The following is a 24760-nucleotide window of genomic DNA, read 5'->3' on the forward strand; positions in this document are numbered from 1 at the left end:
AAAAAACCTAACCTCGTTTTCAGGACGATGAAAATCCCCTTCAAGTTTAGGACCTTTAAGCTATTAGAGTTACTTCAATGAGAATCAGTTGCTTTGATGTTCTCATTAAAGTAACTCTAATAGCTTCTTTTTCCTACGTGGATCAGTAGCGACAATTATATTTATTATTATTGGTGGTGGTTTTATTTGTTTTTAGCTTAGTGTTTTTTTCTTTTTATCTTGTGCTGAGGACTCCTAGTTTGGATACAGGTGAAATATCCGCGTTATTTTAGTCTTTCCTCTCTACCGGCCGCAGTCTCGTTTGAGGTTTTTCTTTTTTTGGAGTTTTATCTCTCTTTGTTGTTTATTGTCTTGTCTGGCCAGTTCGGCTTAAGAACTATAATTGCAATAGCATACAAATCTGTCATTATTCACATAGTGATTCAAGCTATTGTCCTCTAAATATTTCACTATTGCATTTAAAGCAGCGTGAAGTCTGTCAATGCATAATATTAAGTTTTGCTGCAAAACATAACTGCTACTCTAATTTCAATTTTCTTAATGATGTCACATATTTTGCATACATTTCATCCCATCCAAGGCTTATTCGACATACTCTTGTAATTTCTACTGTTATGTTTGGTGCTCTTGTCTTTGTTTCATTGCTACTGCCAGCTCCACTTTCAACTTCCAGTAGTGTAATCAAACCACTTATTTTTTGCTAGTTTGTCTTGTCAAATACAGACTTGATGAAAAATATGTATTCAAACTGTTCTTTCTGAGTTCTACTTTCTTACTAGCATAAAATATATTGAAAACCCAGCTTTATATTGGATTTGGATGCTACGACTGGTTGCTAGGGTCTTATGGCTGTATGTAAATTATGTTCTCATAGAAGTATGCAAATAAAATTTACTGTTTGAAACATGCTAATTTTGTACCTGTTAGAATATACAAATGAGGTGTGAATCGGCTATGCCAATTTTGTGCTTGTGGTAGTGCCAAACTTCATACTACTCATAACCTCCAAAATGTCCAAAAATGTCCATAACTTCCAAAATCATAAATCGTCATCATAATTTAATCTCCAAAAACATCAGCATAATCTAAATCTAGGGGAGTTTTGCTTTTCATGTGATTCCGTGCTCTCTCGTCGCCTTTACCGCGTTTCTTTGGACACGGTCCGTCAAAATGATCCATACAAATTGAGAGTGAATACAACACCAGTTAGTTCCTTATTCAATGCGACACCAGCTACTGCTGTCACTCTCGCAGCACATCATTTCCTATTACTTTCGCTACTAGCCACAGTAATGTTACTCTCGCACATTGCACTAATCACTTTAATATATGTATCTGGTATTAAACAGTTCGTGGTAATGAAGTGTAGGTAAGGAGCGCCCCGGCTCAATATCTAAGAAAACTCTAATAAGCGGAGTTTTGATCACAATGCATACATCAAACGAATCGAATTTCGATGCTTATTCAAAATACTTCAAAATACATCAAATTCGATGGTACAAATCAAAAAATACGAGCCTGAAAATTTTTGCCCAATTTTTGAAAAAAGGAAAACATCCCCGAAACATCAAGTGATTTTAATGAAATTCCCACCACCGGATTCAGCATACAAGATAATCTTACTGTAGAAGTTTCAAGCTCCTATGTAGAAAAACGTGGAATTTTACATTTTTTGGCAGAAGAAAGATCCCGAATGGTTTTTTTTATACGTTTAAGGGTTGATTATATCAAACAAAGGATGGCAGAATATCGGGAGAGGGCTTATTTGATTGTAAACAAAAAGTTCTATGGCCTAGCCATTTTTTTCAGCATAGTCAAAAAATGTTATAACTATGAATTTGAGGATGACTTAATCCCCCACAGTCACTGGGGGAGAGGCTGCAAGTTATGAGCTTTGCCCAATGTCTACATATAATATTGGTATTGGGAAGTATACAGAACTTTTCAGGATGTCTTAGGAAAAAGGGGGTTACGTGGGAGTATTTTTCCATTGAGGGAAGCCGGATTTCCCAGCATTGTTTAAAAATAATTAGAAAGTAAATAAAAAAGTTTTTTTTCAATTGATAAGGAGCAATATTAAAACTTAAGACGAACCGAAACTATTTCATACATGAGGGCCCACCCCCTCGTCAATAAATCGTTCTTTACGTTAGAGTTTCATATTGGAACAAAATTGGGACAAATTGGCAAGGGAATTGGGACAAAATTCGAACTTTAGAGTAAAGAGCGAGGTATCAAGGAAGGGAAAACCCTTTCACATACGTAAAATGTTTGGTTCGTTTTAAGTTTTAATGTTTCTGTTTTCTTTAAGTTGAAAAAAATAGTTTTTTCATTTAATACTATACAAAGATAGGACCTTTTATAAAGTTCTTCTGTCGGCTGAATCAAAAGCTTGCTCATAATCCACAAAATTAAGAATTAAAGGAGTCTGATGGATCAGGCACTTCTCAACTATTAATCTAAGAGTAAAATTTTGGTTGGAAAATAAAAGTGGAAGTTTTATCTTCAGTATCTCTAAGTCTAAGAAGTATCGTCATACTAAGTAATTTGCATTATTCAGAAACAAAGCTAATACCTCTATAATCGCAAAACTCACTCTTCTCAAATTTCTTAGAGAGAGGTTTAATTCAACGTTTCGTAAAATAGTTAGGTTCTTCCCCCTTTTCCAAAGTCCTATTCATAATCTTCAAAAGTTTATCTCTAACTTCCCAGCCACTTTGCTTAGTAAACTCACTTATCACACAATCAGCACCCGGGGTCTTATTATTATAAATAAATAGAACGAATTTTTTCAAATGAAAGTAAGGAGCAACATTAAAACTTAAAACGATAAGAAAGTTTTGCTAGAGAGGGTAGTCCCCCCTCAATCCCTCGCTTTTCACGCTAATGTTTTTTAGTACTTTAAAAAGAAGCTTCTTGCTCTAACTTTCTCTGGAAAATTCCACAGGAACATCTCCACAAGTTAAATTGTGTTGGCACAAAGAAAGCAAGACAAACAACAAGTATTTCGTTTAGGAATTCTTACAATTCTCCCAGCGTAAAATTTCCTTGGAAAGTGTACTTCTGGAAACTTCCCTCCCCAATGAAAAATTTTCCCCATGGTAAATACCCCCGGCAGAAAATCCCCCCCATAAAAAATTGGCTGTATACTTCCCAATGTGCGCAAACGATGGGCAGATTTCATAACTTTTAGTTGTTTTCCCAGGGGCTGTTGGAGGCTATGTTATCCACAAAGGCATAGTTATTGGACCTTTCATCTATATTGAACAAAATGGCTATCTGGAAATTTTGATCAGATGAATTGGGAAAAAAGGGGCGTCGGTGAGTGGCTTGTTGTCCTTCAATCTTTTTGATCATTTAAAGGGACACTAGAACTTCTAATATCCATTCAAATGAGCCCTATCCCAGCATTCTAGGACTATTGGTTGGAGATAATCAACCCTGGGAAAAAAACAAATAAGTACGCGTCCGTGGTCTTCGATGGGTAACACTAGACTCTATTTATCTTAAAAATTTTCAATCAGCCTACAAAACCAATTATTTTGATGTATCTGCTTATATACAAATTCTAGTTTTACGTAGTATTGGTTACTATTGAACCAATTTGCTCCTTACTTTCAGTTCGTTACCACAAACTGTTTAACTATTTTTTCTTTAAGAGAAAAGAATTTTTTTTTTTTACTATAAACAAGATTCTTCAGGATAGAGTCATGTAAAGTGCGTATTACTATGACATACGGCACTATTCCCATCAATATTTAAAGTAGATATCTAGTTTCCGAAGCGAAAATAGTTTTTAATGGATTTTTTTCAACGGATTTTTCTTCCTAGGATATAATATTATGGACATATACTAAATAGGTTTTTTTTTCTTTGAAAGGAAAAAAAAACTTTATTAAGCAATACTCGTTTCATAGCAACCCAAGAAGCCCAATATTGATGAAGAAGTAAACAGAAAATTCTTTTGACTTCTCAGACAGCGTTACAAGAGAGCCACTCGGCTCTCATGTAACCTGTAACGTAGAAAGGGCTTAACTTAAAAAGGAAACTGAGTCAAATCGAGGGAAAATTGTTTTTTTTGGAAATCTATTTATATAAAAATAAGTTGTCTGTCTGTCTGTCCGCATATGACGTCTGAATTATTTCATCATATACCAATTCAAAAACGAAAGTATTCAAGCCAATGTAGCTGAGGTGGTAGAGCGTTATGTTTCAGGTTGTAGGTCCGAGAGGTTCCAGGTTCGAACCTTAAAACTAAAAAAACTAAAAAATAAAAAGGTAAAAAACTAAAAACCAAAAAAGGAAAAAAACTGAAAAACAAAGGAGAAAAAGAAAACAAAAAAATAAAAATAAAAAAAACTAAAAAAGGTAAAAACTACCAAAAAAACTAAAAAGAAAAAAGAAAAAAACGAAAAAAGCTAAAAAAAAGGTAAAAACCGAAAAAAAAACTAAAAATAAAAAAAGGAAAAAAAAATAAAAAAATTATTTCAAAACTAAAAAAAGAAAAAAACTAAAAAGGAAAAAAACTGAAAAATAAAGGAGAAAAAGAAAACTAAAAACTAAAATAAAAATAAAAAAAAAAAACTAAAAAAAGTTAAAAAACTACAAAAAAACTGAAAAGAAAAAGGAAAAAAAAACTAAGAAAGCTAAAAAAAAGGTAAAAACCAAAAAAAACTAAAAAGAAAAAAAGGAAAAAAACAAAAATTTATTTCATCATATGGACACTCAAAGAGAAATTACAGACTGGGACACCGGGACACAAATGACGACCGGGACACAGGGGATATAAATGACCGGGACACAGGGACACAACTACAACGGGGACGCCGGGGGCACAAGGGGATATATAAATGACGACGGGGACACAGAGAATGTTCGATTAGCAATCACCATCAACAAAGCTCAAGGGTAATCATTAGAATCGTGAGGTATATCTATATATATAAAAATAAGTTGTCTGTCTGTCTGTGGATGGATCAGGTGACGTCACCTGAAAAAACTGGATCAGGTGACGTCAAAACTGAAAAAACTAAAAAAGGCAAAAACTACAAAAAAAACTAAAAACTAATAAAAAAAAATAAAAAAGCTAAAAAACTAAAAAAACTAAAAAAAGGCAAAAACTACAAAAAAAACTAAAAACTAATAAAAAAGCTAAAAAACTAAAAAAACTAAAAAAAGGCAAAAACTACAAAAAAAAACTAAAAACTAATAAAAAAAATAAAAAAGCTAAAAAACTAAAAAACTAAAAAAACTAAAAAAAAGGTAAAAAACGAAAAAAACTAAAAACTAAAAAAAACTAAAAAAAAAGGAAAAAACTAAAAAATAAGCTAAAATAAAGGTAAAAACCAATAAAAAACTAAAAAAAAAAAACTGAAAAAACTAAAAAAAGGCAAAAACTACAAAAAAAACTAAAAACTAATAAAAAAAGTAAAAAAGCTAAAAAACTAAAAAAACTAAAAAAACTAAAAAAAGGTAAAAAACTAAAAAAAATAAAAAATAAAAAAAACTAAAAAAAAGGAAAAAACTGAAAAATAAGCTAAAATAAAGGTAAAAACCAATAAAAAACTAAAAAGAAAAAAAGGAAAAAACTAAAAAAAATTTTCATCTAAAAAACTAAAAAAAACTAAAAAAGGTAAAAACTAAAAGAACTAAAAAAGAAAAAAATAAATGACGAAACTCAAAGAGAAAGCGACCAGGACAAAAGGAATGTTCGATTAGCAATCAACAAAGCACCGGGAAACAGGGAGTATAAATGACGACCAGGACATAAGTAAAAAAAAAAAACTATCTATATATATAAAAATAAGTTGTCTGTGGATCTGTGGATCGTGGATCAGGTGACGTCACCTGAAAAAACTGGATCAGGTGAAGTCAAAACTGAAAAAACTAAAAAAAGGCAAAAACTACAAAAAAAACTAAAAACTAATAAAAAAAATAAAAAAGCTAAAAAACTAAAAAAACTAAAAAAAGGCAAAAACTACAAAAAAAACTAAAAACTAATAAAAAAGCTAAAAAACTAAAAAAACTAAAAAAAGGCAAAAACTACAAAAAAAAACTAAAAACTAATAAAAAAATAAAAAAGCTAAAAAACTAAAACAACTAAAAAAACTAAAAAAAGGTAAAAAACTAAAAAAAAACTAAAAACTAAAAAAAAACTAAAAAAAAGGAAAAAACTGAAAAATAAGCTAAAATAAAGGTAAAAACCAATAAAAACTAAAAAAAAAACTGAAAAAACTAAAAAAAGGCAAAAACTACAAAAAAACTAAAAACTAATAAAAAAAGTAAAAAAGCTAAAAAACTAAAAAAAACTAAAAAAACTAAAAAAAGGTAAAAAACTAAAAAAAATAAAAAATAAAAAAATAATAAAAAAAAGGAAAAAACTGAAAAATAAGCTAACATAAAGGTAAAAACCAATAAAAAACTAAAAAGAAAAAAAAGAAAAAACTAAAAAAAATTTTCATCTAAAAAACTAAAAAAAACTAAAAAAGGTAAAAACTAAAAGAACTAAAAAAGAAAAAAATAAATGACGACACTCAAAGAGAAAGCGACCAGGACAAAAGGAATGTTCGATTAGCAATCAACAAAGCACCGGCACACAGGGAGTATAAATGACGACCAGGACATAAGTAAAAAAAAAATTAACAAAACTAAAAAGAAGTTAAAAACTACAAAAAAACTAAAAAGAAAAAAAAACTAAAAACTAATAAAAAAACTAAAAAATCTAAAAATCTAAATAAACTAAAAAAGAAAAAAAAGGAAAAAAATAAAGGAGAAAAACAAAACTAAAAAACGAATGTATATACAGACCGGTACACCGGGATACAAATGACGACCGGGACACAGGGAATATAAATGACGACCGGGACACAGGGACACAACTACAACGGGGACACCGGGGGAAACAGGGGGATATAAATGACGACCGGGACAAAAAAACTAAAAAGAAAAAAAAACTAAAAACTAATAAAAAAACTAAAAAATCTAAAAATCTAAATAAGCTAAAAAAGAAAAAAAAGGAAAAAAATAAAGGAGAAAAACAAAACTAAAAAACGAATGTATATACAGACCGGGACACCGGGATACAAATGACGACCGGGACACAGGGAATATAAATGACGACCGGGACACAGGGACACAACTACAACGGGGACACCGGGGGAAACAGGGGGATGTAAATGACGACCGGGACACCGGGACAGGGAATGGTCGATTAGCAATCACCATCAACAAAGCTCAAGGGCAATCATTAGAATCATGAGGTATAGATCTGAATACAGATTGTTTTCCCATGGACCATTATATGTTGCATGTTCAAGAGTCGGTAAACCTGACAATCTATTTATATGCAAAGACAATGGGACAGCAAAGAATGTTGTATATTCGCAAGTTTTACGTAGTTAAAACCATATATATATGTATATATATATATATATATATATATATATATATATATATATATATATATATATATATATATATATATATATATCTATATTCACAGGTGGGACATAGGGACACAACTACAATGGCGCGTAACTATTATGGCGCGTAACGACTTACGCGCGCGGGGGGGCTTGGGGGGGGGCGCGAAGCGCCCCCACCAACTAGGTGTTGGGGTGGCGCGAAGCGCCACTTCAACAGCTAGTATATATATATATATATATATATATATATATATATATATATATATATATATATATATATATATATATATATATATATATATATATATATATATATATATATATATATATATATATATATATATATATATATATATATATATATATATATATATATATATATATATATATATATATATGGGCACGAAGCGCCCCCACCAACTAGGTGTTTAGTAGCTAGTAGTTTAATAATTAACAGCTAGTAGTTTAATAATTTAAAGACAGTACAAATTAAAGTTAATCGTTTTAAAATATTTGTATGCGTCGTCTTCTATTTTCTTGTGTTTCTTTTGGTTAGAACTGGTGCTAGGGGAAAATTCCCAAATTTGAGAGTAAAAAGCGCATTGCTACCGTTCTTTTGTGATCAATCGCCTGCCACTTTCTGAATAATAAGCTTTCATGTAAACAGTTTGAAGTTTAAATACCAAATTTTATTCCTAATTTCACTCGTTTAAATCTATTTCTTAATACCAAATTCAATTGTTAAGCCATTAGATTTTTACTTTTTGTTATAGTTGTATAAATGAGTTGGACTTCAGAATTTACAGTTTAGGAAACCTAGTTTTGATATACTGTTTTAAACAACACTAACAATGGCTTCTTGATTAAGTGCTCATTTGAAAACAGTTCTGTTTCATTTCTTATCTCTAATTTTTCTTTCTCTTTTAGGTAGGTGACGAAATATTGGCAGTGAACTTAGTTGACGTGACTCGAATGGGGCTTGACGATGTCGTCATTATTATGTCAATTCCAAAACGCTTGGTTTTAACAATTAGACAACGTCGGAAATCGTTAAACTTTGCAACTCCGCCTATGCAGAGAATTGAAAACAAGCCCCCTCCAGTGGTAGTAATGAAAAGAAACTTTCAAGAGGAAGAAAGATATGATCCCCGTAATGAAAATTACCAACTTTTTCGGAACTTAGAATCTGATGTTAGGACACTTGATCGACTGAATCAGCGAGGAGAGATGAGCTATCAAAATAGATTTAATACTGTTGGTGGGAAACCTCAAAGATCCGACGTCTGTGAGCATTACGCAGAGAATTATCGTGAAAGAGAAGTTGTAACGCAGCAGCCTAAGACACAGATTGTCCAGAGGTTTCCAACAGATGCTCCAAGCCAGGTAGCTAGAACTTCAGAAAGACTTTCTAAGCCAGTTCAGTTACAATTTGATGAACAAAAGAGTGGAGGCCAAAACAACCCAGTGTTAGACTCGGCCTTAAACAAATTAGTCGAAACTCAAAGAGGTCATTCCAGTTTGAGCACTAGCCAGCAAAAGTTGTTCAGTGACGGTGAATTCTATGAATACAATATGGCAAAGGGAGTTCCTACACGACAAAGCTTTCGGAGCTCTACCACAGGTAGAATACAACCTCCGCCAAGGTTAAGTGCTGCAAGAGGTCGAACCACATCATTAGATTATGCCTCAGACACAGAAGTTGTTGCGAGAGGTCAAATGTACCACACGCTCCGGCCAAGAATGATCTCACAGTATTCAGCATCGAAAGAGGCACAATATTCAACTGGACCCTCATCATGGAGTGCATCTATGCGCCGTCAAAACCAGCCTCTTCCTGATTCAGTATCATATCAGTTACGTACTGGATCACTCCCACGAGACACGACTAATAAGATAAGAGACTGGGAGCATGGAAGAGATAAAGGGAGAAGAGACTTAATAGCAGAAAATGATGGCACGTTATCCGCGCCAGAGTTGCCTGCCGGCATTTTAAATAAAGGTAAACCTTTCCCTGTTCTGCATTTATTTAGACTTATTGTATCTACAATTTAATAAAAAGAATCTTTAAAATAGAAAGGAGACAATCAAATTTATAAGAACTAAACGAAAATCACAGAAAAAAAGGCATCTGTAGGAAACTAAAGGGTGTTAATCTGTTATAATTTGTTTGGATAAAAGAAACAAAAAAGGTTAAAGAGGGAAGAAGGACTGGTGGGAAATTGAGACCCTGTTCTGTGTAAAAATTAACACAATATTACTTGAGCAGTTCATTTCCATTCTAGACAAACAACAGATGATTTTTCGTATTTGTTAATTGTTTTTCACTTGAGCGCTATTATCTTAAAAATTTAAATAGACAAGCAACAAAATTCAAAAAGTTGGCCATGTTAGCAAAGACTTCACTATTTTTGTCATTAGCCATTATTTTATTTAAAAATTTAACCATCTTATAATCAACAATTTTATGATAAGTTGAGTTGCAGCTTATCCTTTTAATCACCTTTCATCAAAATATACCATATTTCTAGTTAAAGTAAAATTATCTTTAATGACTAACCGTAGTAACTCACCACTGAAGGCCAACGCATTGTAAAGCTGTGTGTTTCTTGGCTGTGTTTACCTTTCTTTAGGCAAAATAAAACCGTTAATAGCTCACAAAAAAGCCTAAATGTTTAATTTGTCAGCTTTTCTCTTGAAAGTGATAGCAACGGTGTAGTTTTTGAACATCTAGACCTTTAAAAAAGAAATCTATGGTGCTTTTTTCTAAGAGACCAAAAAAAACGTACTTATTGATGATGGTAATGCAGCTGTGAATGAATAGAGTTGTCATTCGACTGGGGGCAAGCATAAGTACAGATGTAATAAATTGAAGTAGGATCTATTTTGGTGACATGCTAGCTCTCTAGTCCGAGTCGAGATCACTTCGATCAAATGGTTCAAGTGAACGCGGCTGGGTCAGAAATGAATAATATCATATGGTACCCTATCCAATTCTACCTGGTTCAGTAATCTCTTCGTGTGAATCAACTAAAAGAGCTGGAGTGCATTAGTATGAAAGCAAGTATATGAGGCATTAAATGAACAAGTTTTTCTTAGTGCGGAGGTTTTGCTTTGGTTTTGTGTGTGAAAAAAAAATTAAAACAAAAGTGTTTTGTACCTGTTATGGCAACATATGTTTGTTTGCCTGCAGACTATCTTTTAAAGCTATAACTACAACACTAATTGATACTGAATTTAGTCTTTATGTAATCCTTTCTTTTAAATTTTTGAGCTATTCACAATTCTAGATTAAAATTTCTTAACAGAAGCGAAAAATCACCAAAAGGAATTAGGTAAAAAAAAGTCACTAGCAAAAAAGAAAACAACAACTAAAATAGTGATAAATCCTCAAGGGTGGACCACCTTGCCTGGAGCGTGGAGTTCTTAGGACTAACGCCTTTGAGTCAGATTCTTCAGAGTTTTTGTGTGTGGTTTTTTCCAATGTTGTGTCCTAAGGGTAGGCAGTAATTGGCGCGATTCGACAGTTTTCTCAGTTTTTATTATCCGTTGGTTATATTGGATTTCAGTTGCATAGTTTCTAACTGTAATACATACATTAAATAGTAGATAGCGAATTTTGTAGGTGAAATAATGAACTTATACAAGTCATAAAAATGCTAAAAGCTTTTGAAAGGTCTAGTTAGACAGAAAAGCTGAGCTCCAGCTCTGTATCTATTCCCTTAGCAAAATACTGTCTTTTTAGATTTTCACTTTCAAAGATTTTATCGTTTTGGAAAGTAATTAATATCCGTAGTTGCGTCAATTTAAATCTGTCAGTTTCGGTAGATCTTTCAGTCTGGATCTATTCAGCCTTCTGTCTATAGATGTATACATTCTTAAATGAGTTTTTAATCACTCAGCCAGGTGATAAGTCTAAGAAGTACCCGTTGATAAAACTTTACTAAGTATCTGGCTCTTTGGACGCAGGAAAGTATTTAGGAATTTATTTTGGAGTGGGAAAGTATTTTCTTTTTTTAGGTGGTGGAGGAAACTTGAAAAAAAAACAAAGTAGGTATCCTTGTTTTATAGAAACCCTGATAATGAAATCCTAGGGATGCAAGCGCGTATGTACGAATTTGTTTTGTGACAGGAAAATATTTTAAGACAAGGGGGCACTTGAAAAACCCATCCATAAAACAGGCTGGTATGTAAAAAAGTAAAAAATTTATGTGAGAATCGTAAAAAAAACATGGAATTGGGAAGGAGAAAAAAGGGCCTGAATCCCCCTCCTTTGAATGTACCTGGGTCCTTGTAATTGTCTTTTGGAACGACTAAGACTGCACTCAATAGAGTTGCAAGATGAAATGTAGGGTGTTATTTCTGCTACAAAAACATTCTGCATAATAAATTCAATCACCGGTAAACAGTTATGCTAAGTGAAATAGCTAAAGCTTACTTTTAGCCGATTTAGTATGGGCTTGACAACAACCAGTCGCAGGTTTTTGAATCCTAGAGATTGCTCTGAGCTGCGGAGGGATGAGCAGGGAATATCTTCTCTTCAATAGTCTTGTTCATCATTGCTAAATATAATTTTAGATAAATATAGTAGCTAGTTTCGCTTTAGGAGAGATTTAACTTATTTTGGGATAAGACGCACCACTTTTTGGGTCAAATTTATGTCAAAATTGACATAGTTTTTAATTGATTCTTTCTACTGGAAGCCATTATTTTTCTTCTTTATCGAACTGCGATCTTTTTGCTCGGCCTTATCTCGTTATTTTTCTTTTCATAATACTTTTTCCGTTCTTCTTCACTTAAATTGTAAGTATGGACGATTTTTAAACATTAAGGGAGAAACAGCTATATGTCCCCGGCGAAGGGTATGCGAATTTCAAGTACTATCCTTCATTCTATATCTTTAGCGTGCTCAGTGTACAATCATTTGCACGTTGACAGTATATTGCACACAATTGCATTCACAGTAACTTGAATGGAAACAGGCAATGTGACAACATTTTAAGTATTAGTGATGGGCTCCATAATATGAATCTAAAATAAATATGAACGTCAAGATAAAAATGGATAAATAATATCGATCTGTTTTAGCTTCACTGACTAAATCCATTATTTTTCATTTTTAAGGTATTTTCACATCTGATGAATATCGAGCATGGCTCCAAAGGGCTCCATCCACAAGTGCCATCTATGAAAGCCTCCGAAATCATGACAGGGACGCCTATTGCCAGACTAGAGCGGTAAAGTCTACCTATAGTGCAGAAAATCTTGGCGATAAAGGACTGGAGGTAAGCTGTGTTCGATTCTCCTTATTCTGTATGTATACAAAAATACTCTGAAATCTAGCAAGTAGCCCGCAAGCTGGTATGTGAAAGGGTAGACACTCAGATTTGACTCTGATGAATTATAAAAGAAATAACTTAAATTCTTTAGGGCATTATTTTGAACCAGAAGCTTTGAATATGTCAAGATTCAGTATCATTGAATTTGTGCCTATGTCGTGAATTCAAAGCGTTCCTGCTGTATTCAGGTTTTGAAACGTGTCTTCAGCCCTCTACAGGCATAGAGATGCTTTAAGTCTTTTTGGTACTTTGGTACTTAAACTACGGACTCTATGCTCATACTTGAGTCCAAAGCTCATCTTCCAGTTGTGCAAGTCATAACATGATCAGTAATACTGTTAAATAGCTCAAGAGCAACTGAACAGCCTTGCCTGAATCCTGTTCCTTCTGGAAAGAATGAACTATGTCTACCATTCCTTTGCACACAGCTCTCAGTCTCTTGATACATTGCCTTCAGTAGGTGGACACATTTAGACGGGAGGCCAGTATTAGAAAGGATATTCCATAGAGAATCTCTATCAACTGAGTTGACTGTTGCCTTGAAATCGACATAAGCTACGAAAGCCTGCTGGCAGAACTCGTTCGCCTTCTCGATGATTTGTCTCATTGAGAATATTTGCTCTGTCGTTGATCGGCCAGGCATGAAACCCTCCTGCTCTAGTCAATGCTTTCGTCAGAGGTTGCAAAACATTACAAAACCATAGAAAAGAGCTAGCCTGGTACCGAGAGGAGCGTTATCCCTCTAAGGCTCTTGGACTCTCACCTGTAACTTTTTCTCTTCTACGGCGGTAGGATCATTCCCGAACCCCAGCCTTTTGGGGATGATCTCCGAATCCCCTATTGCATTGAATAGCATTTGGAGCCATAATAGGATAGTACCACCACCGTTTTTAATCAGCTCCACGGAGATTCCAGAGATGCCAGGAGCTTTACGATTTTTCAATTTCTTCACAGCATTTTGAATTTCTACCACTGAGAACGCATTAATGTCAACATTAACGAGGTTATCGTACACGACAGACTGGGGGGCTTGTAGGAGCCACTTCAGATGGAGAGAGAAGGGACGCATTAAGCACAGATCAAAAGCGTTTGTTCCACTTTGAAAAGTTGTGCACTATGTCTTCAAGGAGCATCCTGTCCACAGACAGAAATTATTGATGAGGCCAAAATAGCTATGCTCGTTAATTGATGAGCCAAATAGCAATTGATGAGGCCAAAATATCTTATGTTTTTTTTCTATCGAAATCTCAGCCATAAATATCAAATTAACTAAAAAAAAAACTGCTCGGAATAAAGCGAGGTATCAAAAACATAATCTATAGCCCTCTCTTTGCAGAGGTTTTGAACTGTCTTAAACTTGGTCAATTGCTGGAAAATATCATAAATGGAGTTCAGTAATCGATTCAGCGTGAAATATCACCGAGAAATAAATAATCGGTTATATATTTTGGTCACTTGTCACCTTATCATACGGATAGACCGCTATGCGCACGAATGCTAGGTGGCAGAAGGCGTTTTTATATAAATTTTATGAATTCGGTAATCTTGCTAGTTTGAATAGTTTGTGAGAGGAATCTAATAACTGGTAGACATTTGAAGTGACTGTTATATTTTATTAATTGAACCTCAAAATAAAGTCTTTTAATATCAAATCTTGTTTTTTATCAATCTTTTTATTGAGCTATCTGTTGCAAAATGAGTCATTTGTATCAATATTGTTATTATTACTATTATTATTGGGAGACCCTTAAAAATGAGTCGTGGCTCCCAGGATACAAAGCTCCAATGCCTCCAAATTATAAATCTGATGCTATTGAGCTCAATGTTTAAAGGGCACTTGTATGATAAGCCCTCTGCCGCTCAAGTTGTTCATGCATTGACGCACTGTTAAACCTGTTTCCTTCGCTAGTTTCTTTCAACTTAGCGTGAGAAAAGACAAAGAGAAGTGGCAGAATAAATGAGAAATATATAATTAGGGCTATATATTTGCACATTTCTTTTGGGGGGGGGGGTAGGTAGAGGTGAAGCATTTGAACAATCACTTTATAATATCATAATAATTGTAGCTAACACATATTACATGCAAACGCGCTGTACCTTACCCCCACCCCCTAATGGGCAAACATATAGCTAAAATTTGTTTCTTAAGGATTATAATGTTATCATACTTAGGTATATTTTATTAGAATTAGCCTAACTTCACGTCTTGAGCGGTAAGGGGGTATTTTACACAAGTACCGTTTAAAGTAAATTGAACGTTAAATTTGAAGAAAAGAAGAAAGCCCACCGTCAAGAATTTTTAATTTAAAGGAATTAAAGAAAACAACTTTCAGTGATGTAGTATTCTTCACGCTGCATGTCATAAATTAAAGTGAGTAAACAATTAATCACAAAGGGGAAAAACAAACCTATTTTACCTTGTCAGAAACTGTTCTCAAAGGAGCAGCCGGTTAATGCCATTTTCAGTGCTAAATTACATATAAAAGGCATACTACTCTCAAAGTAAGGTAACTGATAATAATGAACAGCTTCTAAACTACATAGAATAGCGAAATATTAATGTCAAATAAAATAACCCTGAAACATGAAGAAACAAAAATGTATAGCAAACTGATGTGCAAATTTTAAGTTATTTATTATTCTTCTGTATAATATAGATCTAAATTTTAGCTGGTTGTAAATTAAATCGCAATTTACTTTCTAAGTCTAGTTCTATTGCTTTTTTATCTATTCATTTATTTATTTCTTTTCCCGATTACAATACATTAGTATCCTCTCCTCGATACCTTCACCTTTAATTTACAATTCATGAGATTTTCATTTTTTATTCTGTGTTTTTTTTTTTATAAACGTTGTACAATACATATCAAACTTCGTTTCATAGATTTTAACATCTATTCTGAGGTCAAAATTAAAAAAACAATTTAGCAAGACTTATTGGTATCGAAAAGTTTTATCGGAACCTCAATGTCTTCTATTTGGACCCCCGTCCACTTCCAAAAAAAAAGATTTATAGCATTTAGATTATTTGCTAAAATTTAGGCAGCCAGAATATTCATCTGGTACTTCATTGTTGTTTGTATGTATCTGTTATAAGTAAATATATGTTTTTTTGGTTGATATATAGCATGCATAAATGTACAACAATGAGAGAGAAGAAGATATTCTGCTTAAAGATAACTTCAACCAAACTTAATTGGCTAACTCTGTATAAAGATGAAAGACCTTTTAAACAAGAAGTTCCAACACCAGAAAAAGGGATAATTCGAACATTAGCTGTCAGTTCATCTTTCACAGTTTTACGATTTGTTTTTGTTTCTTTACCAATTTCAGGATGTTTCCATTTGTGACGATGAAGCTGGGAAGCTTGACAACTCTATTTTGAGAGTTCAGGTCTTAACTTCCCTGTACATCTATCTTTGTACTACACTGACTGAAGCCACCGAATTTTCTCAATCATATCCGTGGACTAGTTGGTGGGGCGCTTTGCGCCCCCCAAGCCCCCCGCGCGCGTATATCGTTACGCGCCATTGTAGTTGTATCCCTGTGTCCCACCTGTGAATAGAGATAGATATAAATATATGTTTTTAACTACGTAAAACATACGAATATACAGCATTCTTCGCTGTCCCATTGTCTGTGCATATAAATATATTGTCAGGTTTACTGACTCTTGAACATGCAACATATAATTTTCCATGGGAAAAACAATCCGTATTCAGATCTATACCTCATTATTCTAATGATGTGTCCCTGTGTCCCGGTCGTCATTTATATTCCCTGTGTCCCTGTCGTCATTTGTGTCCCGGTGTCCCGATCTGTAATTTCTATTCGAACAATCCCTGTGTCCCGATCGTCATTTATATATCCCGCCTGTGCCCCCGGCGTCCCCGTTGTAGTTGTGTCCCTGTGTCCCGGTCGTCATTTGTATTCCCTGTGTCCCGGTCGTGATTTGTTTCCGGGTGTCCCAGCCTGTGATTTCTCTTTGAGGTTCCCGGTCGCCATTTATATTCCCTCTGTCTCGGTCGTCATTTGTGTCCCGGCCTGTAATTTCTCTTTGAGTGTTTTTTCTCTTTAGTTTTTTTTTAGTTTTTTACCTTTTTTCTTTTTTCAGTTTTCTTTTTCTTCTTTATTTTTCAGCGTCACTATGAAGTACATATCGCCGAACCTTAGTTTTTTTAACTTAAATCTGGTAGGCATTGATGACCTTATCCAAGTCAAAATCCCAAACCCAATCATCATCGCTATCATTTTCAGTTTTGATATGTTTTGGCTCTCGCTGTCCAGGTGGATTTTCATCTAACTGCGCGGTTTTGCGTTCTTTAGCCGCAAGCCTGTTTTCTTGCTGTTCTTGTGATTCCTCGGCACGCTTTCTTTTCTTACTTTCTCTATCAGCAGCAAGTTTTTTTGGCATAGACTCTTTGAGCAGCTTCCTCGGCTGTGGCCATTGTATGTTCTTCAGTCATTTCACAATTAAACATTTTTCCGTGAACGAATGTCTTAAATATCTTAATGATGAAATACCTTTAATGACGTCATCGTCATAACAAACATGACGACAACTAACTTCATGACGTCAGTCGACACACAAACATGACGTCACTCGACACACACACACAGACAACTTATTTTTATATATATAGATATATATATATATATATATATATACATATATATATATATATATATATATATATATATATATATATATATATATATATATATATATATATATATATATATATATATATATATATATATATATATATATATATATATATATATATATATATATATATATATATATATATATATATATATATAGGGGTTCCGCCTTTCTGAAGTACTAACCGTTTTGCATTGTTTTAGTTAAAAAACATGTTTTTTATATTTTATAAGTGTCAAGTTCATAGCTTACCGAATCTTTTTGAATTTAGGGACAATCATATTATGCTTTCCGAAGAGATTTTGTTCATGAAGATACTTTAGCACCTCCGATGGCTACATTAACACGAACGTCAAGCCAGATACAGAGAAGTGTAACAGCCATGGATGGAAAAGAAAAGCTAATAGAAATTGATCCAGCAGGTTAGATTTTATTCTAATAAAATAGAAAAAAAGAAAACAGAGCTTGGTTTATTTGTAAATAGATTTAAGTGCCAGTTGGCGTTAGCTTTGACGAATGTGATAAGCTTTCTAAAGTCAAGGTAGGAGGATTCTATTTTTTGGCAGGGCTTCCAGTATCAAGAAAGTTTCAAACATAAACTTCACATAACCTGTGCAAGATGTTACGTATTTGAAACCTACATAGGAATAGAAGTTTGTCTCGCGTGGTTAACAGCTTTATTTACTATAATTTTTCAACATTTAGGCGCGTATATTCATATACATAAGCAATGCAGGGGGAGAGGGGAAGGGGGTGCTGTAGCTTTTAAATTTCAAATGTCACTCCTTGTAAAAACTCATATTTTAAAATAGCAAGATAAAATAAGCATGTTTTATTGAAAAAAAAATGATAGGGGAGCTGCTAAAATTGTTATCCCAATTCTACATGTTCTTTTGTAAACTTTTGTTTTACCCTTAAAGGCTTATTAAAGCTTTTTAAAGGCTTATTATTAGCTTTCTAAAGTCAAGGTAGGAGGATTCTATTTTGGCAGGGCCTCCAGTATCAAGAAAGTTTCAAACATAAACTTCACATAACTTGTGCAAGATGTTACGTATTTGAAACCTACATAGGAATAGAAGTTTGTCTCGCGTGGTTAACAGCTTTATTTACTATATTTTTTCAACATTTAGGCGCGTATATTCATATACATAAGCCATGCAGGGGGAGAGGGGAAGGGGGTGCTGTAGCTTTTAAATTTCAAATGTCACTCCTTGTAAAAACTCATATTTTAAATAGCAAGATAAAATAAGCATGTTTTATTGAAAAAAAAATGATAGGGGAGCTGCTAAAATTGTTATCCCAATTCTACATGTTCTTTTGTAAACTTTTGTTTTACCCTTAAAGGCTTATTAAATCTTATTAGAGTATGTTTCCCATAATAGTTTAAAGTATATCTAAGTCTTTTCTTTTAAGTTTACGAAAATGAACCAAATGAAACCCTAGGGATGTGGATTCAAGCTGTATAGATAAAAGAATTACAAGAAGAAAGAAATGAATTGTTTGTAATAAGGATAAAAAATAACAAGACAAATTTCCCCAATAGAGCACATAGATCATAAGGGCTTAATGCATTCTTCTTTCAAACATCACTAAACGCAACGGTATAACCGTAAAAAAAGAGAAAATAAATAAATAGATGGAAAACACTGCAAGAGATCGGAAATAGCCCCCCTCCCGACAACCAAATAAACACTTATTCAATTTCCGTCATCAAGGCTTTTTTGCATCATCTATTGCAATTCTTTTGAGTTTATTTTTGATATATTTCATACACGCATGGAGAGAAATCTCTTTTTAGGATTGTTTTTTTTTTATTAGAAGCATCCTTATGTTTTATTTTTTATTAGTGGGGGTATACGTTATTAAAAAATTATCTACTATGGATCCTAATAGATGGAATTAATAATACAGACTTATCGTCAAAATAATCTTTCAACGACTTTGCAGCAGAATATGTATATTACATTTATAGCCCATAGCTCATTTACTAAAAAATTATAGCCCATTTATAAAAATTTATAGCCCATTTATAGCTCATTTACTAAATGTCATACTTCATCTTTCAATTTTCTTATCTTTCTTGGGTTTTAAAAATTCCAAAATTAAATGATAGTTCAGTTTTTGAGGAATTTGGACCAGTATGTGGGCTATGAAGATAACCTCCTAGCAATTCCAATGCTTTATTTTGTGAACTCTGACGGGGTTTGTGCTCAGTCAAAAATTATTTAGACAAATCGTCGAGCATTAATTCAATTAGAATTCCATCAATGAATTATTAATTATTTTAAATTAAATTCTTAAAAATGCCTTCAATAGATATTATCTGGTGCTTCAACTGTTTTTTAAACGATGTGAGGTAGCTCTTGTCATTCCATGGCTCTTAATATCGGTTTCACAAGACGTAATTATCTTCGTAGCCAGCATTGACTGGCTTAAAATCATGGATTCCATTTGAGAAGAACTTGCATTACGTGAAAACTAATGACTAACACGATTCGTATTTACTTCTAGATTCTCAATTTATATTTTACGCAACTTCCTTTTCATTTTCGATGCCATATCATCTGTACATAGTATTATAAGACTTTTTTTTTTCGAAACAACCAGCAATGTCATATATAGTCAGAAAATGTCATAAAATTAAAATAACTGAGAGCACTAAATGAATCGATGCTCAAAATATTTATTTAATTCGAAAAAAGGATAAACTATAATTTTCTGATCAGAAAGAATTGATCCAATCAATGATAGTCGTTTTATTTTTTCCAAATTTCCAATATTAATAAATCCCTCCTAAAAAACGAAATGGTAAGGCTACTGGATAGAACTCTGCCAGTTAAGAAAAGAGCCAGGCAAGATGCCATTGCCTCACCTTTTTATTTCAATAATTATGCCTTCGAAGCTCAATACCAGTGTCATATGTCTTGCGCTCTCTCTGGCCTCAATATCTCCTTAGTGATGGCATTTTTTATCTCAGCCGAACTTTTGACAAAATTTCTGAAACTCTCCAGAAACTCCAAACAGAATACTTAAAAGCTGGTCTTCAACTTAATTCTGAAAATCCCAACGTAATGTTTTTCAGTAACACCGTAATAGTGCCGCCTAAGTAAAGAGTGATATGGGTACAATGTGTTATTTATTTATTATTATTATTTTTGTTATAGATCCAGGGCACTCCGTATCGAAGGAAATGTGGTAGAAACTTTGAAAAGTGCTCATTCGACTACAAATTGGAAGAAATAGCGCCCTTTTTAATAGTCAAAAGTGATTGGAGGGCAACCAAACCCCATCCTACTCTCACCATGTCCCCAAACACATTCAATCAAAATTTTGACACAGCGATTTTGTTCCAAGTTGTTGAAAGATCCGGAGAAATATGTATTTGAAGATGAAAATTCCCCCCCCCCCCCCAAACGACCCTCAACGAAATGTTTGTAAGTTGTGCCCTTGGGGCATGTAAGGTTTATATAGACAGGGTGATCGTATAAGCTTTGGAGGGGGTTCATTGGATTGCTAATCAAAGTGTGAGTGCTCTTTATGGGGTTCAGAGTGATCGGAGAGTGGATACACCCCCCACCACACACACACACACAGACCTCGTATTTTCCCGAAATACATTTAATGAAAATTTTGAGATGGCCATTAGTTGTCGTAGAAACTTCAAAAATAACTCATTTGATTGAAACTCGAAATGGCTAGGGCCTTTTTCAATAGTCAAAAGTGATTGCAGGTCAACTAATCTCCCTCCCACACCCACCAATTCCCCAAACATATCCAATCCAAATTTTGAGATAGCCATTTATTTCATTAAAAGGTCCAGAAATTATGTATTTGAGGATGGCAACCCCCGCAGCTCTCAGAGATAGGGTTATAAGTTATGACGAAATAATTGTTTCTTTAACAATACACGACACAAGAGGGGATAAAAGACAAAAGGGGAAAAAGAGACTAATTGCAATTATAATTAATTAAATTTCACTTTAATGTCACAAAACATAATCGAAAAATGTGTGTAGAAGGAAAACATGAATAATAATGTAACCGAAAATTTTATCATTCGTTTTGTCAAATTGACAATTGACATCCACAAACGACTCCAAAAAAAAGAAGAACAAATGATAACTTACTCATGTTAACAAATGTTCATTAAACGTAGAATAAAAGATGATTAGCAATACCCCTGTTGAAAATGATACCTTATATTTATTGTGGCAATCGACTAGTGAACATCTTAACAAAATGATTCTGTGAAGCCTGTTGAAATTAAGGCAGGTGAGATACGAGTCTATTATGAAATTAACTTAAAAAAACAAGTTTTTTAAACTGCAAGTAAGGAGCAACATTAAAACTTAAAACAAACAAAAATTATTCCGTATATGCAAGGGACTGTATCCTCCTCAACGCCTCGCTCTTTACGCTAAGGTTTGACTCTTTCTCACAACTCTTCTTTTTAAAACAATAAAAAACTTTAGCGTAAAGAGTGAAGCATTGAGGAGGGGACGACCCCTTTCATATATGGAATAATTTCCGTTCGTTTTTAGTTTTAGTGTCACTCCTTACTTGCAGTTAAAAAAAACTTGTTTTTTAATTTAATTTATGAACGTTTTTGAATTAATGCGTGTTTTGTTTTTTCCTCACCGCACATGAATAACTAAAACAAAATTTGGCCGTAGAATAATTAGTTGAAATTACTAAAACTAATTTAGCGTAAAGAGCGAGGTATTGTGGAGGAGACGGATCCCCTTATATACGTAATAATTTCAGTTCATTTTATGTTTTAATGCTGCTCCTTACCTCCAGCTGAAAAACTTTTTTTTATTTATTTTTTCATTGTTTTTTTCAAATAATTCTGGAAAAGTCCTGCGCCCCCTTCATGTAAATTTTCTTCCCTCATGATAAATTCCTCCATGGAAAGATCCTCCCACTCAACTCTCCCCCCTCAACACGAATCCCCTTTAAACGTCTGTGCACTTCCAAACAATGATTACTATATGTAAACAATGGTCAAAGTTTGAAATTTGCAGCCTCTCCACCGGGGAATGCGGGGGATTAAGTTGTCCCAAAGACATAGTTATTAGGATTTTTGACTATGCTGAACAAAATGGCTATCCCAAAATTTTGATATGGTGGCTTGGGGAAAAATGAGCGTGGGAGGGGCCTAGGTGCCCTCCAATTTTTTGGTCACATAAAAAGGGCACTAGAACTTTTAATTTCCGCTAGTATGAACCCTCTTGCTAAATTCTTGGACCACTGGGTCGATACGATCACCCCTGGGGAAAAAAATACAAAATTCCACATTTTTGTAGATAGAAGCTTGAAACTTCTACAGTAGTATTCTCTGATACGTTGAATCTGATGGTGTGATTTTTGTTAAGGTTCTATGAATTTTAGGGGGTCCCCCCTATTTTCTAAAATAAGGCAAATGTTTCTCAGGCTCGTTACTTTTGATGGGCAATACTAAACTTGATGAAACTTTATGTTTAAAATTAGCATAAAAATTTGATTCTTCTGACGTAACTATCGGTATCAAAATTCCATTTTTTAGAGTTTCGGTTGCTATTGAGCCGGGTCGCTCCTTACTACAGTTCTTTACCACGAACTGTTTGACCAATAGATTACGAAACTAAACATGCAATGAGTGGTGTCTCTGTTACTGAATGCAATATGGATTAGGTACTTTGTAATTGACTAAATTTAAACTCAATCAATACAACAAAATAATATTTTTTTTTCCCTAATATAGTGTACAAAGCAAGAGAGGATGTAGTGAAAAAAAAAAACAGCAAATAAAGACACTGATAAAAAGAAACAACAACTATATACGCTACATTATGTATACTTCACTCCACTAATAATCAACAGATTTAGAGAGTAGGACAAATCCCACCGTATTATATTAATTCTTCACTCCATTGATTCATTCTGAGTGTCAAATTGACCTTCAGTAGCGCCAGCCAAGTTGTGTTCAATATGGGGCACAACCTTATTAGCAACACTAAATCGCAGATAATAATTTTGCGGTAGGGCAAGTTCAGAGACAGGGTCAGTCCATAGATATTTTGCATGCGTGCCATTTGGACAGTTGAAATGCAGAATTAAAGGGAAACTTTTATAGACCCAAGTTTCAAAACCATGTTCACGTAACTTTACCTTTTTTGCATGAAGATTCTTGCACATTTTCCGAACTTCAGGGGGAGCGTCAACACCAATGTAGACGTGGGAAAATGATGAGAGTGTTTGGCCTTTTAGTTTCTTTGCGTTCTTCAATAAATTCGCTTTCGACTCCTTATCTTGTACCTGAACTTTGATGAACCTTTCTGAATATTTCGTTCAATGATTTTGAAATCAGGCACCGCGGCCAGTTCAAGGCCTAAAGATACAACACTCACAAAAACTTTTTTTTTGCAGAAGATATCGTTTCACATGGGACATTCCACAATATTAAGTTTGTATCAAGTTTTTCGAATTCTAGATTAGCTGATCTGATGCCAGTGACCTTAATTTCAGCCCCCTAGCTCACAACCTCATCTGTGAGAACTTTTATTCGGCTCTTTAACACATCTTTTTCTTTTTGAAGAGGACCCAGGCGGGTATTATTATTTGACAACGATTGCTGAAAATTACTTTGAATATTCTCTAACTTAGCCACTCAATCATCCAGAGACTTGGCTTTTGTCAATCACAGAGGCATTGTTAAAGTGTTTTTTGGACTATTTTGTTTTAAATAGACATCTCACAATTTCAATCTGACGTGTTTCATGAAACAACAGGTAGTTACGGGGGGGGGGGGGGCTAGTTGACCTCCATCAGTTTTGACTCTTGCAGGGGAACCAGATCTTAAATTTTCAAACAAATGAGCGATATCTAAAGATTACAACACCATTGCTTCCATAAAAAACATAAATGCCCCCAGGACATAATTTACCACCCTTGCCCCTAGGCTCTGATGGTTTGTAAGAACCCAAAAAGCCTTGTTATATAATCTATGGACTATTTTGAATAAAATGTCTGTCTCAAAATGTCTATTGTCTGAATTTCGGGAAAACACGACCTGTGGGGGGTAGCTGCCCGTCAATCACTTTAACTCTTAAAAAGGGTACTAAAACTTTTTTTTATTACCTTTCCAATGAAAACCCTCTGAAGTATATACGACAACCCTTTCTATAAAAACCTTGTATGACCCCAGGGCATAACTTACAGTCCTTGCCCCGAGGGCTATGGGGTGGCTATCAACTACGCCGAACAAATTTGCCATCTCAAAATTATGATTAGATGTGATTGGGGATAGGATATGCATGGAAGGGAAGGGGTAGCTGGTTGCTCTCAAATCACTT

The 24760-nt window shown here is 33.9% G+C and overlaps 1 protein-coding gene across 2 annotated transcripts in view; it reads left to right on the plus strand.

Annotated features, from left to right (window-relative positions):
* Window positions 1–24760, plus strand: part of LOC136032878 (rho GTPase-activating protein 100F-like) — a 142409-nt gene that overhangs the window by 48993 nt on the left and 68656 nt on the right. For both annotated transcript variants that reach the window (XM_065713304.1, XM_065713305.1), the window contains exons 5-7: window positions 8352–9423; window positions 12546–12706; window positions 17698–17848. In XM_065713304.1, coding sequence (XP_065569376.1) covers window positions 8352–9423; window positions 12546–12706; window positions 17698–17848 — 1384 coding nt within the window. The remainder of the gene's footprint in view (window positions 1–8351; window positions 9424–12545; window positions 12707–17697; window positions 17849–24760) is intronic.

Source organism: Artemia franciscana, chromosome 11 (genome assembly GCF_032884065.1).
Source record: "Artemia franciscana chromosome 11, ASM3288406v1, whole genome shotgun sequence".
Lineage (NCBI taxonomy): Eukaryota > Metazoa > Arthropoda > Branchiopoda > Anostraca > Artemiidae > Artemia > Artemia franciscana.